The sequence below is a fragment of the Trichosurus vulpecula genome, chromosome 5 (genome assembly GCF_011100635.1).
Source record: "Trichosurus vulpecula isolate mTriVul1 chromosome 5, mTriVul1.pri, whole genome shotgun sequence".
NCBI lineage: Eukaryota > Metazoa > Chordata > Mammalia > Diprotodontia > Phalangeridae > Trichosurus > Trichosurus vulpecula.
Window position 1 is genome coordinate 120,364,743 of NC_050577.1, and position 19,321 is coordinate 120,384,063.

At 39.8% G+C, this 19,321-nt stretch overlaps 1 protein-coding gene across 1 annotated transcript in view; it reads right to left on the bottom strand.

Annotated features, from left to right (window-relative positions):
- SND1 (staphylococcal nuclease and tudor domain containing 1) overlaps positions 1 to 19,321 on the bottom strand; it is a 484,576-nt gene that overhangs the window by 431,291 nt on the left and 33,964 nt on the right. Inside the window, exons 3-9 of the mRNA XM_036759444.1 lie at positions 18,707 to 18,827; positions 14,882 to 14,960; positions 12,509 to 12,669; positions 10,772 to 10,863; positions 9,994 to 10,152; positions 7,827 to 7,933; positions 2,829 to 2,919 (exon numbers count right to left, since the gene is read on the bottom strand). Of these exons, the coding sequence (XP_036615339.1) occupies positions 2,829 to 2,919; positions 7,827 to 7,933; positions 9,994 to 10,152; positions 10,772 to 10,863; positions 12,509 to 12,669; positions 14,882 to 14,960; positions 18,707 to 18,827 (810 nt within the window). The remainder of the gene's footprint in view (positions 1 to 2,828; positions 2,920 to 7,826; positions 7,934 to 9,993; positions 10,153 to 10,771; positions 10,864 to 12,508; positions 12,670 to 14,881; positions 14,961 to 18,706; positions 18,828 to 19,321) is intronic.

Consider the following 19,321-nt stretch of genomic DNA (forward strand, 5'->3'; position numbering starts at 1 on the left):
GCCTTTCACTTTGCATGAAATAATGCCATCTAAGCAAACTATGTAGATCAGCCCTTGCTCAAGGCAGGTTCCAACAACGCCCATGTACCATAAACATGTTCTTACCTAGGTTTCACCTTCTCAGAAGGAAGCCGTGGGGAAAATCTTCTGACCAGCTCCCCAAAAGACTATAGGGCCCCTAAGTCATCGACATTGAAGAAAGAACTATCAACAGTTACAGGGCACCTTTGGAAGGTTTTTTCTCCCAGTATTTGCAGAACTTGGTGCCATGCAATTAAAACGACTGGTCAACAGTAGTGCTGCTAAGGAGCTGCTATTAGCAACGCTGAAAATTCTCTCAACATAACCCACTGTGAACCCAGTGACTGTCAAGCGCTTCCTCAGAACCAAAAGACTCCATAATGTCCCTACGCAAGACAAGATGGTGATAGCAGATATTTGTAACCAAATCCCAAACACCACAAAACACTAGGGGTAAGGGTTGGACACAAAAGATAATGCAGAAGTATTTTTAAAACTCAAAAAAAAAAGAAGACCCCACCATCTTTCTCTTGATCCTATGGGCAGAGTCACTCCCAAACTGCTGAATTCCAAGGATGAAGTAACAGTCTTAATCTTCACCAACATGGGTCAGGAAACCAAGTCTTCAAACTAACCTAATTCTTTCCTGCTGTATTTTCCCCTGCTAGGACACCACCAGAGAACTCCTCTGTCAGTGAATGCCCACAAAAGGCCCCCAAGGGGAATGCAAGGATTCAAAATACTGCATCTGACCAGAAGAAATTCTAGACTTCTATAGCACAACAATAAAGTATCTAATGTAAATTAAATCCTACGGAATCAAAATACCACTAGTCTGAACTTTACCTACTCATTATGTTTCCTAACTAGCAAAGAGCTTCGAATTTAGCTAGGTCTTTCCCAAACCGAGTAGAGTCCAACCAGTTAACTCAGCTTCCCATGTCTTATTCATAATTCTCAAGTACTATAAGATTAAATCTGTAATGCAGTGTGACGAGATTATCTACCCTTGCTGGGGACCAGTTTCATGTACCTGGTATAGATGTCGTAATGACAGTGACCAGTGAGTAGCAAGGAATGATACCAAAAAAATACCAAATGAGTTTTCCTGTCAGCCAGTCACCAAATTAGCATTTACTAAGCACTTACTAGGTGCCAGGCACCATGTCATTGAGGATATACTGTACTAAGTGCTGAGGAAGCAACGCAAAGTAAAAACATCAACCAAATGGATTATGAAGTACATGGAAGGAAGTAAAATGTAAAACTGAAAAGACACACACAAAGGAGCCAGGCTTCGAAAGACTTTAGGTCAAAGAGAGGATTTTATATTTGATCCTGGAGGTAGCAGGGAACCGTGGAGCAAGGGACTAACATGGCCAGACTTGTACTTTAAAAAAAAAATCGTTTTAACAGCTGAGTGGAGAACGGACTGGACTGGAGAGAGTCATGGGGGAGGGACACGAACCACATGGTTATTACAAGAGTCCAAGCATGACATAATAAGGGCCTACACTAGCGTACCTAGAGAAGGAGACAAATCAAGAGATACTGTGAAGGTAGAAAAGATAAAAATTGGCAACAAATTGGTTACATGGTATGTGTACAAGTGAGGATTCAAGAATGACATCAAGTGACTGAGAGTCGAGGTGACTGAGAATGGTGGTGCCCTATAGCTGAATGAGAAAGTTGGGGAATGTTTCCAAACATATTTAATTCCCTTCTCACTTGTCATTCAATTCACAAAGAAGGAAGCTTGTTCACTCTAGCCTGCAGTAAGATTTGCAAAGATGCAAAAGAATGCAATACAGAACTTGTAAAATTTTGTGAAGCATGGGCATAATTATCTAAACACCTGCAAGGCTGGAGTAAGGTAACGGGGCTACTTGGAAGACCGCTGCTTTAGGATAATAGTGAAGATAAATTCCCATAGATTCTTCAGTGATGCTGCTACTTAAATTTCTAGCTAGATGAAGACAATCAATATTTCACAGGCTGACAGTGCCACCTAGTGGCCCTATTACAACCTCAAAATTAGCAAAAAAGGTGCCAATACTACATAAGGAAGGCCACATTGACGAAGACCACATCCATTTAATTATAGAGTCAGAGCCCTCATTGGTCCACTCAAAACAAAGTTCTTGTTTCAATTAAGGAACAAAAATGATCAAAAGTCAAATTCTTGGCATGAAAGCCAACAGTCACCTAGCTTGGAAGATCCACCAGTTTCACCCCTGCCATTAACCTCAAAGTACCAAATGTTTTAACTAAAGATAGATGTGAAGGCAACCTCTCAGAGTGACCACAAGGAATTCTTTTCACGAAAAGGAATAAGTGTATGTTTCTCTGCAATTTAGAGCTCTAACAAATCCCTTTCGTGCTTCTAGCCCTGTACATGCTGCCAATGAAAAAATGAAGAGCAAAATGAAAAACATTTAATTAATAGGACCATAAGGACAGTAGGAAAGCAGCCTGAGGTCACATATAAGTAAGTAAACAGAAGAACTCATAGAGAATACAATTCTCTGAGCACATAAAAGGATCCCCCTGAAAGAAGCTGATACTCCTCATAATATATTCCACTGATTTTTCACGTAAGGAATAAGTACCAATTTGTAAGGAGAAATACAGTCTTAAAGAAAAACAATTAATCCAGGGCCTTAGTAGGAAAACTGAAAAGTTATCAGTGTCATGTGGGTTATATTTATATATATATCCAAATACCTATTCAGAAGCAAACAAGAACTTGAGCTCTCCTTATTGGACAAATCCGTGAACTCACTGGCCTGGCATTGTGAATGACTCACCTTTGCAACAAACTGCTTGTCCTTTTGGTCCAAATTAGCTGTGGGGGCCACGTAGTCTCTCCATATTCTCAGTTTTCGCTCTTTGGCAAACCTGGCAACAGGAATGAATCAATCAGTCAACAATCAGTAGGCATTTACTCTGTGCTAGGCACTATGGTAAGCACTGGGATACGAAAACAAGATGAGAAATGGAGAAAAAACTATCCAGACAAAACACGTGGTGGATATGCTCAATCAGAGCCATAACACCCATTCAAGCCCTCATTAGCGGCAATACTGAATCATAAGATGTTGGCCAGGCAACTGGAGGAAAGGTCACCAACGGAGCCAGACCCCCCCAAAAGAGCAGAATCCCTATAGCCAAGGAGTCACTACTTAGTTAGATTGCTGCCATATATAGCAGTGTCAGCTTCTAGTACGAATGGGGACCAAGCACAGATTTCCAATCGGTTTACTCTGTAAGGGAACATAACTTCCTAAGCTTGAAAGAAGGCACTTTAGCACCAGGGTCCCATTCTGACAGTCAGCTGTTTGATATATCCAGAGCCTCTTTTCAACTCCCATTTGAACTGTGAAAGATTTTTAGTGACTCACATCTTCACTTACGACCTTCCAGTACCTCTGTGGTTCAATGATATGAACAAGACTGTCAATGTGAGAAAAAGCAGCAGTATTACAAAGGGTCAGGTGCCCAGTAAATTTACACAAGCAACCAAATACTGCATGCAACTGTACACAAAAAACACTTACTGACCTGATTTATAGACAATATGACACCTGAAGATCAAGGAAGAAAATGACCAAACTATTATGACACCAATATAATCTTCCAGAACATCATTGTCAATAACCAAAAACGCATACCAAGAGGAGGTTTTAAAACTTCTAATACCATCATGTCATCTGTCCAGTGGATTTTTTTTTGAGCAAGCCTCTTTCAAAGTCAGAACATAACTGGGTAATAATAGAACCTATATAGAAAAGAATCAATGCAGCTTGTTGTCTTGTAGTAATTACTGATGAACAGACCAATTTGGCTGGGTAACCACTTATCAGAGACAGAGAGAAAGGATTCTTGTACCAGGTAAAAGGTTCAATTAGATGATGTCTAACATCTCTTCTAACAACAAGATTCTCCCATTCTATGAAATGTATATGACAAAGGAATCAAACTTTGTGACAATACAATAACCATTTTTTGACGGAAGAAGTTACAATATGTGAGAAGACATAATGCAGAATCTATGAGCTCTAAAATATGTGAAGTCCTAGAAGATGAGGAACAGCAAAGTGTGAGCTTTGCTGACTACCAAAGGATGTATGGTGGAAAAAAAGTGTAAAAATAAGAATAAATATCTACATTTCCTGCTAGTGACATCATTCTCCAGAATACCTATGGCAGAGCAAAATCAATATTCTAGGCAAGTGCATTCTCCTAACTGGATCCTCCTGCTTCTTGTTTCTCCCTTTCTCCAATCCATCCGCCTCAAAAGGGCCAAAACACTTTCCTAAGGAAAAGGTCTGACCATGTCACTCATATACTCAAGATACTTTGGTAACTATTGCCTCTGAGATAAAACCACAAACTCCTTGGTCTGCCAAAAAATGGCTCCAAACTTATTTGATATTCCACTCATCTCCCCCCACATTCTAGCCAAACTAGCCTCTCAATTGTTCAACCTCTTCTTCATGCCTTTGCACCTGCTTTCCTCCATGCTGATTCACCCCAATAGGTTGCAGGATCATATATTTAGACCTAGAAGGGATGTCAGAAGCCATGCAGTCTAAACTGTTCATTTTACCAATAAGAAATAGGTTAAGTAATAGCTAGTCTTACACGTAGTACAGAGAAAAGACAGGATTTGAAACTGTCTTCTAACTCCAAATTCCATAGTGCTCACTTTCTCTCTAAATTACCCTGTATTTACTTAGTTGTACACATGCTGTATCTTCTAGTAGAACATAAGCTCCTCAGGAACAGGGATGGATTTATTTTTGTCTGGTATCCCCAGGACCTATCATGGCGCCTTACACTTAATAATTGTTCGTTAGAGTGAATTTAATGAAACAGCTAAAAACTAATCATATGGTAGTTGGTGTCTACAAAGAACAAAGAACATAAAAAATGTAATAGTGACAGAATCTATAGTAAGACATGCAAAAACTTAGCACAAAGTTTTCTTCACTAAAAAACAAAGGACTTCAGGAAATTGTCACAGAAATGCTCAGAAATATAAGAAACTCTGTGCTTAACAAGGCTCTCTTCAAACTTCAACTGTAGAACTCTTTGAAGACTCTAAAGCCAATTTCCTCAGTCACTACTGAAAATAGACAGTCCTCTGCTATCTCTTGAGTACCTAAGTAGATTTCTGTTTACAAGTAAAGAAGAAAGTAACGCAAGACTACTAAGAAATCAGAAGAATTCTGTCAGCCAGTTCATGTTGCTATAAATCTCTTGGATCTATGATTCAAAGGCAGACACCTACATGATGAGAAGCAGAACCAATATATTCAACAGGATTAAAAAAAAAAAAGCAGAGTGAGTTGCTGACACTAAAAGGTACTATCAAATGGAAAGATCAGGCCTGCACAACATATGGCCCACAAGGCCACTTGTGGCCTGCCAAATTGGCCCATGGGCCAGATGTTGTGCAGGCCTGTTTCATGTTCTCTACATTTTTCGTTGGCCGCCTGAAATCCTTTGGCCTTGAGGGGCACAAGCAGCCCTGTATGGTGCAGACCTGCACTAAGGGAACTTTGCATAGTCAGTTTTGCTGAGAGATTTGCATTTTTGCAGGTCACCAAAAATCCTCTGGGGGAGCTCCAAGCAGCGAAGGAGCCCCTCGATGTTGTGCAGGCCTGCTAATCATTAGCCTTCTGCAACCTAACTCACATTTGGAGCACTAGCAGTCAAAATGAAGTTTATAAATGATACTAAAACTGTAATTCTTAACACCTTCTGACCCTTTCCCTAACCACTCTGACACTATCACTACAGAGGCGAAAAGGGGTCACACAGGACTGAGGAGCATTTTGCATTTGAATTTATTTTATGGATTGCCACAGCCCAGAAAAAAATCCTCACCAAATAGCCACTCCCTAAATGATGCCTTTTGTTTCTTGTCTTTCCAAATTCCTCCATCTTCTGCAGCAAATAAAAAAGAAAACTGGCATATAATTGGAAATGCCACAAGTCAAGAAATAAACTCAAATGTCAAAGTATAGCAAAGGTCTTCCTTCAAGCCAACCTTCAATTCATATAGGTCCATAAGGATGATAAAACAGAAATTACTGCTAATCATAAAATAAAGCCAAGCAAAGTTTAATGTGGCAAAAAGTAATATTTAGTGAAATGAAATTTTTCTTTCCCCCCACCTCTTTTTGTAAGAACAAGTACTTTCTATATATGACTAATACTATGGAGTACACAAGGTACCAAAGTCCAGAAAAATAATCTTTCTTTTCACTGTCATGATGGTAATTTCTCATTATTATTAATAACAATGATAGGTCACATTTCTGTCTTTAAAGCATACAAATTTCCTCATATATAAAATGAGGGGGTTGAACTAAGACCCCTTCCAGCCCTAGTATTTTAAGAATCTATGAAGTAGGTAGTACAAGTATTATGCTGATTTTGAAAACAAGGAAACTGAAGCCCTGAGCAAGAAATGGCATGGTATAGTATAGGACAAAGTACCGGACTTCAAATCAGTATGATTTGAGTTCAAATCCTGACTCAAACCCATTAGCTGGATGACTCTGAGAAAGTTATTCAACCTGTTACAGCCTCAGGTTTTTTTTTTTCATTTTAAAAATGAAACTAGCAGAACCTACTTCATAGAATTGCTATGAGAATCAAATGAAATGATATATGAAAAGAACTTTGTAAACTATATAAATGCCCACTGTTGTTGTCATTAAGGTGGTTAACTGACTTGCCTCAAGTCTCAAGGTTAGTTTGGGTTAGTGCTGAAATACAAATAGAGTTTTCTTGACTAATTCCAATGACAGTTCTAATTCCACCACAAGGTTTTTTTATATTTTGAGTTCTTGACACTTCTATAAATGTCAGAAAATCCACAAGAAAACCCATGAAATGTGACTTGGATAAACTAGATTTAAAATTTTTAATATGTAAAATATCATCATTTTATCAGCAAAACTCCTCTGGCAAAATGTCCACTCATCAATTTCACCGGACTACAATCTCACATTTGGAACACTAGTAGTCAAAATAAAGTTTGTAAATGATCCTAACACTGTAATTCTTAACACCTTCTGCCCCTTTTCCTGCCACTCTGACACTATCACAACGGAAGTGAAAAGGGGTCACACGGGACTGAGGGGCACTTTGCATTTTAATCTATTTCATAGATTGCAACAGCCAAAAAAAAAAACCTTCTCATCAAACAGCCTCTCCCTATTTCAACTATGCTACACTGGCAGCCTGATTACACTTGTACTTGGCATGAACACTTGGATCTGTTCTGTTTCTGACCTAGGGTGGTTACCTTCCTTAGGCCTCTCACTCCCAGGGACCTACTACAGTAATGGCAGACTTAGTTGGGAAAACAGATCTGCTTTAGCTGCCTACAGTGCAGAAGGCCCTCACCTCCCAAAGAGAGACTATTAGGCATGCATCCAGTACAGAAACAGTTTTATAAATAAGAGACATGGCCGGATTGAGCCTAAGTTCTGGGAACTTCTCATTTTCCCACCTCCATTCCTGGCTTAAAGAGTAGTTTCCATCCTCAGGAACCCCTTCACAGATAAGCTACAAGTCTGAAGAAGCCAAGACCTTTCTAAGTTCATACACAACAGAACCTGGAATGGCTCAGGCACATCAAAGGTTCTCATCTGGATGGTAAGGGAAATTTTCCTAATTACCATAAAGCAGAACCTGGAATGGGTGACAGAAGAAGGCTGAAGAATTTCTTTCACTTGGAAGTCACTTATCTCACACCTATCCTACAGAAAGAGCCCGACAGATCTTACCTTTCAGCCGCTCTCAGCTTCTCCGCACCTCTTGTGTACACTGCAATCGACCAGTCCACACAGCGTGCAAAGCCTTCCTTAAGCAAAAGCTCTGTGATGTTGCCATTCTGGAAAGGGGGGCAGTTGGAGATTGAAGGACAGATCAGATTCACCATAGAGCAAACAAATCCAACCTCTAGCCCTTTTCCTCCCATTAACACAGTCAAGAAAACCTTCCACCTCTTGAGCTACAGGACAATATTGAGAATCACTTTTTTCACGTAGAGGCCACTCCAGAGTTCCACTGAAGAACCAGCAAAGCTCATTTCAGTAGCTCTTCTTCTGGGAAAAAGCACGAAGCTCTCTTTAGTAACTGGAATGTCTCGCTCTTCCCTTCCTTTAATGGCCTCATTCTTTTCCCATTCCAAAAGGAAAATGAGAAAAGGGAGAAGGCATAGAATGACTTAGGCTACACTGGCTCAGTTCTAGCTCTTATACTGAAATCCTCACTATAACAAATTCCAATCTGTCCAGACTAGAACAGTGCTATTCTGGGAAGGCAAGTTAGGATCCCTATTCTTCCTGGGAACCTAAAATCTTCCTGCTTTAGGTCAAAGAAGGGACAGTTTATAGGGTGACTAGGATATACTTCAAACTCAGCCCTGCCGGCACCACCACTATCAGAGCAGCTTAATCCTGAACTAGGCAAAAGCCAGTAATAATGATTAGCACCATTTAAGAATGATAAATTTCCCAAAACAACAAGGTTACTTCTCATCCAACTAACATCCAGAAATCAAGATGGGCATTTGAGTAGTCTCATCACAGTCACAAATCTTGGGCAGGTATAATGGAGCTATGGCCTATTCAGGAACAGGATTAGGAGGCACCAGGAGGATCTTATGTAGCTCCACCGATGTTTTAGGCATCCATCCTAGAGTCTCTAGTGGCATTATACTCTCAGTCTATACAAGAATTTCCAAATCTTTCCCAAACTGATTATGTGTCTTCTGAGAACAAGCCTGAGGCAGCTTCATCTTTTTCCTAGTGTAATAGTAATTAGGGTGGGATTTTTTGCTGTTGACCTTTAATGATTCTGGCCTTTGTTTGAATGGGGCAGATAAAGTGGGATGTTTTTGTATTTCCCAGGATGGAGACAATTGGGAGCCATTGATTTGTATCTGATGTGATACTGGGGGTGGGGAACTTCTCCGACCAGCCTGGGTGAGGTCAGGACCCAGAGGGCCCTGAACAGGATATATAAGTGCAGAGGTTAGCATTCTCTGAGAGCTTTTAGCAACAGCAAGAGTGGCGCGTGACTCTGGGCCAGTCTTTGTAATGAGCTCCCCAGCAGAAGACTCAGATGCTGACAACTGTGAATTGTATTTGATCTGTAATTCAGGGTGCTGGCTTTTTCCCCTGAACTAGGTGGATGTTATTTGTATGCTGGATTAAAGTAAGGTTGCTAACCCCTTAACATTGCTTTCCTTAAGTAAAGCAGATCAAAAGGACCTGGGCTTGCAGCGTTCTGTGAGCTGGTTGTCGTTGGCTTTACACCCTCACAGCAGCTGCTAGCCAGATTGTTGATACACCTAGTAAGCCAAGGAAGGTTACATTCTAAATCTGTGTCTTACCCGGCCCAGCTAACTAATACTTCCTTAAGTGCCTTAGAAATGAAAGAGCCATCTTCTTTCACAACATGACTAATATGGAAAAATGTTTAATATGATTGTACATGTATAGCCTATATCAGATTGCATGCTGTCTTGGAGAAGAGAGAATGGAAGAAAAGGGAAAAAATTTAGAACTCAAAATCTTATAAAAGTGAATGCTGAAGTGGAGGAAGGGAGAAAGGAAGGGAGGGAGGGAGGGAACAAGGAAGGAAGGAAGGAAGGGAGGAAAGGAAAGGAAGAAAGGAAGGAAGAAAGGGGGAAGGGAGGGAGGGGAAGGTTGGGAGAGAGAGAGAGAAAGAAAGAGAGAGAGAAAGAAAGAAAGAAAGAAAGAAAGAAAGAAAGAAAGAAAGAAAGAAAGAAAGAAAGAAAGAAGGAAAGAAAGAAATCAAAGAGGCAGCTGGGATGTCTAAAGAGATTCTTTCAATCACACATAATTTCAGGATGCAAACAAGAGTCCTCCATTCCCAAACTCTGATTCCTATAACCATCAATCCCATTTAGAAAACATGACTCACTGGATGAAGGACAGTGCCCAGCATATTCTGGTTGTGGGAGCTCTCCAGGATAATCTGTACATCTCTCTGCAAGAGTCGGGACTCAGTGAAGAATTTAGCCTCTGCAGCAAATGGCTCTGGTGTCTCAGGACCATCCAATTCTCTTCTGAAAGTTGGACACTACAGCAAAAGCAAAAATCAAGTTAGCTATTGTCTCTGTACCACTCATTCTAGTAATGAATGTCACTCACTCATAAGTCAGACTGGACCTTCTACAAGAAAATAATCTCAGCAAAATTAGCTAAAAAAGTTTCAAACTAGGTTTTCCATCCTACTTAAAGGCATTGTTGCTAAATGTTAATGAAGCTACTATCCCAAGGGAGTTTTAATTATGGTTGAAGACAATGTTTTACCAAACAAGGATTCACTAGGGTTTTAAGACCTAATTATCTCATAGGAAAGGATAATTTGCAGCAACACAAGTCACAATCACCCAGACCCCAGAATATCCCATCCCTCCCTCCCAGATTAATATCTTCAGAAGTACCTCCCCCTCTAAATCTTCAACCAAACAAACCCTAAGAGATTTGTTTTGCTTTGTCCCAGTTCAAATTAATCCCACTGCAAGTTTTAAACCAGGGCAGGGGGAAGGGAGCTCTTTTTCAGAATGGAACAGAGCTGGAAACAACAACTATCTTCAAGGTCAAATAACAATGAAATTTAATATCAAATGCTATAGACTACCTGCCTAACTAAAGGGAAGGTCCTACCCATCCACAGACGCCATGCAAAGCCTGACCTTGATCCCTGAGAGCATGACTGTGACCAGATAATATTCAGGCAAAAGCAGAGCCCTGACCACACTGCCGTCTCGCACGTGCTCGATGATAGCTGTATGACAAAAGGAAGAAATTAAGTCTCCTGGAATACTGAAAAAAAAAAAAAAAAACCATGATGAAGAAAGGAAGGCACACCAACACCTAGGAGAGCCTAGGTGGGACATAATGAAACTAAAAAACACCCCAAATGACAATCAAAGATAACCCAACTCTGCCACCCAAATATGAGTAAAAAATATTTCCTTAGGCAGTACTTCTTACACTGTGAGTCACAACTCCATATGGGCACTGAAGGGGTCTCGAATAGAAAAAGTTTAAGAGAACTGATAGTAATTGCAGCATAAAAAGTCTAAATCCCACAAGTTACCATTAGGCCTAAATCAGGCTAAACACAGACAACTCACTCCCAGTTCCCTTCAAAAAGCCCAGCTCCAGGGCTCCTTTGACAAGAGGCCTTTTCCCATGACTTCAATTGTTAGTGCTCCAATTCTAAGTGGGTTGTGGTGATTTTTTTTTTAGCGGTAGGCGCATTGTAGATATGCCCCACCAGCAGACTAGAAGTTCCTGGAAGGAAGAGATTATCAGCGTCTAAAGTATGCCGGGTGCTTAATAAATGATTGTTGAATTGGATTGAGCCTGTATAGCTAAGGCTTCAGCTAAAGCTTCTCCATTAGCATGTACATAATTACACATTTTCACACATCTGAAGGCTATCATCATGTGATGAGTACTCTATACACCCAGGACGGTAATGGTCATCAAGCTCATCCTCTTCATAGCTAACTAAGGAACTGCAAGGTTGCAAAGTGCTGTACACACAGCATCACATTTCATGCTTACAACAGCCCTGTGAGATAGGGACTCTTAGGATCATACCCCATTTTTGAGGAGGAAACTGAAAAAATGTTTTGCCCAGGGTTCTTCCAGAGCTAGTGTCTTTAGATCTTACTGACTTCGAGTCATATACTTTATCCATCACATTACCAAGCTGCCTTAGGCACAGGATTTAAAGTTCATGAAGCCCAAGGCTTTTACTTTACATGTGAGAAAATTAAGGCCCACAGACGTGAAGTGACTCACCCCAGGTTAACAAATGTACAATGAATATGTACTGATAATATTTGGAGCTCTGGCCTGGACCAGTGGTTTTACTGGTAGAGAGAGTGTCCTGATGAGGACACTCTCTCCAACCGTTCTGCAGCTTGTCCTCTTTAAAGACTTGCCTTGAGCAATGAGAAGCTAAAAGACTTGGCTCCAGTCACACTGACAATTTATATCCAACATATTTGAATCCAGAACTTCCCTCCAAGGCAAGAGAAGGGTTAGGAAAGGATTTTTAAGTTCTCAACTGACGATAACTCAAAGTCAGCTAAAACATGCTGTAAGTTCAGGATCAAAATGTTTTGGAGAGCTGGAAGGAGATCACAGATATGGAAAGCAGGAGTTGTTTGCCATTTTTTTAAAGGGAACATCAAAACATTGAATATATATCTATGTGAAATGGGCTCAAAATCCCTTCTAGGTAACATGGGTGAGCACAAATTACCCCACTCATACTCAACCTATACAAGAGTCCCCCTTGACTTTAAATGAGCTACGGAGGAAAAGAAAACCCAACAAGTCAAACAAAGGACTAGCCTGGGTGATATCTCACTTCATACGCTCTTCCTCTGCCCTCCCCAAACCAAGTGACTCACCATTAACAGGCTTCTGGTGGTGAGAATCCACAAAGTGCCGAGGATTTTCAATGGTGTACTTGAGGTCCCGTATTGTATGAGAACCATTTCCCTCACTCCACATGCCTTTCTTCGCCATCTTTGCCTGGTCCTCACATTCAGCAAGCCGATTCTGCTCAGGACTGACATGGATGGAAACAGAAGATGTTCAGGTGGCAGATAAAAAGGCTGGGGACAACTTTCTAGAGTATACAGTAAAAGAATGTCTAGGGATATCAAAACATTTGATCAACATAACATGTTAATTATCAAGGCCTCCTCTAGAGCGACATACAGAAAAGACTACCATCAATGCCATTGCCAGATTCCAAACCTAATCCAGTCAAGCAATGTAATTAAAATCAAAAATATTTTAATTAATGTGGCCATTTTAATGAATTGTGGCCTGAGCATTAAAAGCACAATCTACGTTCACTACATTTTTTAAAATCTAGTTCTGATTTCATTGCTATATGAAAATACCAGAAAGAAAATGAAGATCAATAACTGTTATATAATTATCAGTCTTAAAGCCTAGCTCACTCCCAAGATCACCCAGCCAGTACATGTGACGGGCAGCCTTGAACCCAGAATCCCCTGACTATAAGCTGACTCTCTATCCACTACCTTATGCCAGCTCTTTCCCAGGACCCTGGGCTCTCAACAATCTGGAAATATGAATGGAAGTAGTTCAGCTAGGAGCCTTGCCAGGAACTTCTTTTAACAGGACCAGAATTAAGAGAAGTGGCCCAGTCTCAATTCAAACATAGAACTAGGAGAGAAAGAAAGATTAAGAACTCTCTTCACCCCTCAGATAAGTCTGTAGAACAAAGAGTTCTGGAGGAGCATGTACAATATTGTTATTCTCATTATGTTATCACCAATTAAGCACTAAATAGAAACTTGAACAGCTCTGAGGAATATTCATCCCTCATCATTTCGAACCTAAGGTATTCTAGAATGAACCAACAAAGAGTATCCCACTGTCTAGCACAAAGTGGATAGAAAGTGCATGTACACAAATGCCTCGTTTCTGTTCTTGGTGACTAAAACAAGTTGAACTGTGCGATAAAAGGCCTTTCAAAGCTAACATCTAAGGAGATAACCAACATCCCTAGGAGAGCAATGCCAAGTAAAAATCCCACTTTTCCCAGTAGGAAGCTGGTGTGCCCAATTCCACAGCACAGAATTGGCACTAACTTTTAAGCAGAGCAAGCTTCTCAGATCCCCAGCCTGCAAATGCATATTAAGGTAGCTATATGATTAGAGCGCATGTTCCACAACAGAGGTTCTTAGCCTGAGGTCTATAACCTTCTTGGTTTGTTTGGGTTTTTTAAGTTTGATAATTATTTTCAATATGAATGGTTTCTTTTATAGTCCAGTATGTTTTATTTTATGAATTTTAAAACACTCTAAGGATATAGGTTTCACCAAATAGTCAAAGGTGTCTATGATACAAAAAAATTTTAGAACTCCTATCTAGAGGCAGGTACAGAAAGGAAAATAACATCTTCTAATTCTCAATGGGTAAAAATAATGCAGTTACAGAAAAGAAACAAAACAATTCACTAAAGACAGAAACACTTAGACCTATACTCAACCTTGGACAGATATGGACTTGGGGCTTCTTCTGCAGTTTCCATTTTTTAAATAGACTGGAACTTTACCTTGGCAGTCCTCTGGGGTTCATTTACTCTACACTCAGAGGCAGAATGTGTGTTCTTAAAAATATCCACAAAAGTAAGCATTCTAGCAATTGTCTATGACATCAACTTTGACAGGCTTCCAAAAATACCACCTCAACACAAACGTGTTTGGAAAAACAGAGCCCCCAAGACCCTCTCCACTACATAAACACACAACCACCAGTATATCACTATACATGCTAACACATCTCCCTTCAGTCAGCCAAGGGCAGAGATAGTATGAAGCTGCTATGAGGATTTAAGAACTATGCAACTAGGTTTAACTGCTATTGGAGGTAACAAGGGACAGGTGACAGGATAGCATATCACACTTCTCCTAAGTCTAATCAACATGATTGAAGCAGATATCTGTCTATAGCTGCCTTGAAGACTCTAACAGCCATCTGGTAGATACATGATTAAGCAGCATCTCAAGGCCTGATTCAGCACTTGCTTCTCATAAGCCAGAGTATCAAACAGATGCAACTGCAATACATTATACTGGATGCTCTAAGACCAGTGAAGCTGAATCCAACACTGTACTTCATACTATTACCAACACTCCTAAACCTCACTTCCCAAAATGGCACATTCACACCACAACCAGATAAAAAACAAGCCTGTTACTTGCTAGTGGCATCCAGGGGGCAAGAGGAAAAACTATACATACTTATTGGCTCGGATGCCTTCTCTCCGGCACGCTAAGCCTTCTGCAACCAGAGACTCTGCGATGTTTTCCCCACTTGTATCTGAAAGAGGAGAAAAAAGAAGTTAAATGCAACAGTCATGCCCGTGTCCATCAGCAACAAAGCTTGGATAGCTTTACCTTTACTCTTCAAGAACAATTTTTCCAAGGAAGTGGATCAGAGAGATTACCCAAAATGGTCTGATGGTACAACTTCAAAAGTCTTAAAGAACTGCCCAGCCCCAGGAATCAAATGCCCGCCTTCACTCAATAGGACTTCCTTTCCATTTCTCCAGCTTATGCCCTCAACTAAGAGTAACTACAGAAGCCAAAAACCAGATGACCCAGAGATGAAACAAGACAGCCCTCAGTCTCAGGCCTGCAGATTCACTGACTCAAGTTTGCCTGTCAGATGGCACCAAGGCGTCTTAGTTCCTTCATAGGATTTACTCACTTCTACCCCAAAGATTCCTAAGTCCCTCCACATCTCAGAGACTCTTCTGCTCAAATGCAAGACTTTCTTTTCAGTCTTTTAATTCCCACAAATCATCCCTTAAAACCAGAAGGAAAAGTAACAATTCACTCTTATCCTGATTAAGTTTTACCCTGACACTTGAAATATTATTTGTGATTCCTTAAATCTGTCAGCCAGAAAAATTAAGGAAGATATTTGCATGGGAATCATGGCACAAAAATCTTCAATATGGCAGAGAACATTCTAGATAAACTGAAACAGCACTCTGACTGATAGACAAGGTCACGATAAGGGGGGAAAAACCCAAAAAGATTTATTTTCACAATACAATCTATCCTAGTTCTGTCAAACAATGATAGATACACACATATTGCTCCCCAAGCCCTCGGAGCCCATTGTAAGCCTTCTCTAAGATTCCTATAAGAGCAAACACTCTGAAAAAGAATATATAATTTTAGATCGTTAGATCATCATTTGAGGTGAGTGCTATTTGTCTATAAAAAATCAGAGATACTCTGAGGCTGGGAATCAGAGCTAAAACTTTTTGCAAGCCAAGAAATTGATGATCATGAACATTGCTGCCTGACAATAATATAGTAAGTAATAAATTAGTTGGCTCCAATGCTAACTAATAGCTACAGCCAAAATAGCAAGGCTGAATGAGTATTTTGAATACCATTGAGACTTCATCCCATATCTCTGCTACCCCAAATTAGAAACCCAGGAAAAGGAAAATGAACGGTAAGCTTTGTTTTCTTTAGTATTTCTGGGACAACTAACTATACGGGTGCCCATTATTATTAAGCTTAGTCAATGTCAGGTGCCAACAGCCACCAGGCATTATACTGGCACTATTCACACTGAAATAACTGTAAATTGGTCTATATAACAGGAAGCAATGTGTTTTGATCCTTTCCTTAACAGAGAAAAAGTATATTTCCCAGATTTCAATTCCTCGGAGGCAGACCACAGAGACTAGAAGATTGCCTTACGAGTCAATCAAATTTCTAGTCCTTCTTTGTGGTGATTTAGTCAAGTTACTCAGGCACCATGAAGTTTTTTGAACCTGTAAAATAGAGTTGTCATTGAAGGTAGGGAATGGATATATGCTCTTGGCCAAGGCCTGAGGATCCAGACACATGCTATATTTCCAAAGCTCAGGTATATCCTACCATCTCAGAGGGCACTCCCTACCTGGCCGTAGAGGAGGGGAAAAGTACAAGTAAGTACTATCTGGGAATTAAATGCTTTTGTGGTAATCTAAACCACTTTTCCTCTGCATGAGAATAGATATTATAAAATAAATTCTATCCCCCATGCTTGCATAGGCAATAATGTGTGACTATGAGGTGATCTGCTGTCCCTCCTTCTCTTCCGGCCCCCTCCTTCCTTCTTGACAGAGAAGGATGGCCACCAATAGGGAATATAGTATATACCATCCGACTGGGTTGTGCTGGTTCATTTTGCTGACTTGATTTTTTCCTCTTTCTTTTTTTTTATTTGTTATAAAGAATGGTTCCCTAGGTGACTGGGGATAAGAAAGAATATATTTAGAAATGAAGGTGATGTAAAAACAAAAGATATCAATAAAATGTTTAAAAGAAAATTAAGGAGGAAAGAGAGGAAAGGTATTTAAAGAAAAACAAGGAATCGGGGCATCTAACTGTTACATTTAAAATAATATCATCTGTTAATATACCAAAACTACGTTTTACCAGTTTGTCATTTTGGTTTGAATTAGAGACTGAAAGTTTTTGTCCCATACTTTGATATTGTAAAGAAGGGTAGAGTTTTCTTATATAACATGAATCACTTGAGCCTGAATTCCATAGATGTGAGATTGAAAATAAGTAGTAATAGTAATAGCTGTGTAACATTTATATAGTGCTTTAGGATTTAGAAAGCACCATCTTCAAAGTCACTCTGAGTAGGGAAAATATTTTTTACAGATGAGGAAACATGGGCTCAGAAGGTGAAGTGGTTGCAGAGCTGGCCTCCAAACCAGCATTCAGACACAGCCCTTCTTGTCTTCTGGACCAGCAAGTGCTCTTTCCACCCTGCCTCTACTTGGAGATGGCAACCTAATTAAGTCCTAATGCCACCATTTAACCATCTGCTGAAGGCTCTCAGAGTTAAAGAACATAAATAAAATTTTAGAGAATTTCTATATTTTCCAGGTGATGAAGTTCTTCAATATTTGCCCCTTGAAGATAAAATAAAAATTCATTCACATCTAGGTAATATTATTTTTATCCTATAAAGATATAATAAATTTCTCCATTACATCTAGACAACACAGTGTTTTATCTCTCATATCTTTTTAATTGCATTTCTATGTTTTGCACATGATTTTCCTTGAGAAAAAAAATCCATATATTCTAAAAATTCTCCATCACTGAAGGTATTCAAACTGAGGCTGACATATGCCAGAGGTGACTTCTAAGTTGTATTTCAACACAAATTCTGTTACTATAATTAAAGAAAACATTTAAAAATTAAACATTGTATCACAAGAATGTCTATCCTCCTTCAGCTTGCCAACCTCAAGGTCAAGCTAGCAGAAATCAGAAATTGTTTTAAAAATATAAACCTTCTTCTCTTGTAATCAACTATCAGCCACTCCCCACTCACATGAACAACACTTACAGCTCCCTTAGCACAGAAGGACAAGAATCTGGAAAAGATGTCTATACTGAAAATAACTCCAGATCAATGCATTTGAACCTTTTCATCCTGAAGAGATTCTACTAACACTTTCAATATAAATGATTCCAGGTTTTTAGGCCACCCCATTATCGCTATCCTTGCAACTAGGCAACACCATACAATCTCCCATTCAGCATTCTATAATAGATAGTTATTGGGGTATTACTACAAGGAAAACTACACGTCCTAATAAATTGTCCTTTCCTAAAGAGTGTCCCCTAGAGAAGAAGAAAAGTTACAAGATGGATAAGGTAAATAAAAGACACAATAGAAAATCCATAGAAATTCAATTACCACTGTGACCTAAAAGCCCAGAGCCATTATGTTCCAAGAGCTGATGGCCCAAACACAAACTAGGACTGTAGCCCTACAAACACCTGAACCAACAACAAACCCCAAGACTAGCAGGTGCAGGAAGTGGTGGAGGACAAGAAACAGAACGGATGTACACCCAAGAAAGTCAGCACATCACCTGCAATGCATTCAGTACTTTCTGCTGAACAGTCATCTCTTTTCTGATATTCCCAATTCCCTAAGGGCTACTTCATTAGGACCCTCTTAAGCAAAAATAGATTTCTCCAGGAACTTTAGATTCCAGGAGAGATAGATCTTTATTGCCTTCAGCTCACCTTTCCCAAGGTAGACCATGCCATATTCACGACCCTGGGGGTTCTTGTACTCTATTGTGAAACAGACTTCCTTCCCAATCAGCTTCTTCCGCAGGAACTCTCGAGCAGGAAATCCCCAGGGCTAAAAGACAAAACAGACATGCAACATAAGAACTCTCTAATTCCAGTTTATAGTCAACACCTCAAGTAATATGCCTGTGACATAAGTACTTTTGTACACAGCATTTAAACCAACAGAGGATGCCTAGAAATGGAACCTCTGATTACCTTATCAGTTAAGGTAAAACTCAGTCACAATGCTTTTCTGTAAGCAAGCAAATCACCTCAAAGCCTTCTAGCAAAACAGGAGGCACTCAGACGGCAGAACATCAACCACATCCACCAAATCTGACTGCCACTCCAACAACCACCTGGTTGGGATGAAAATAGTTCTCCTTTTTATAAAGTTTTAATGTTTGCTTACAAAATGTTTTCCTTACAACAAGCCCATGTAGCAAGTATTACTATTCCCATTTTACAAATGAAGAAACTAAGGCACAGAAAGTTTAAATGACTTGCACTGGTTCACACATCCAGAATTTCAGTCCAACTCAAATTTAGGACTTCAGACTCCAA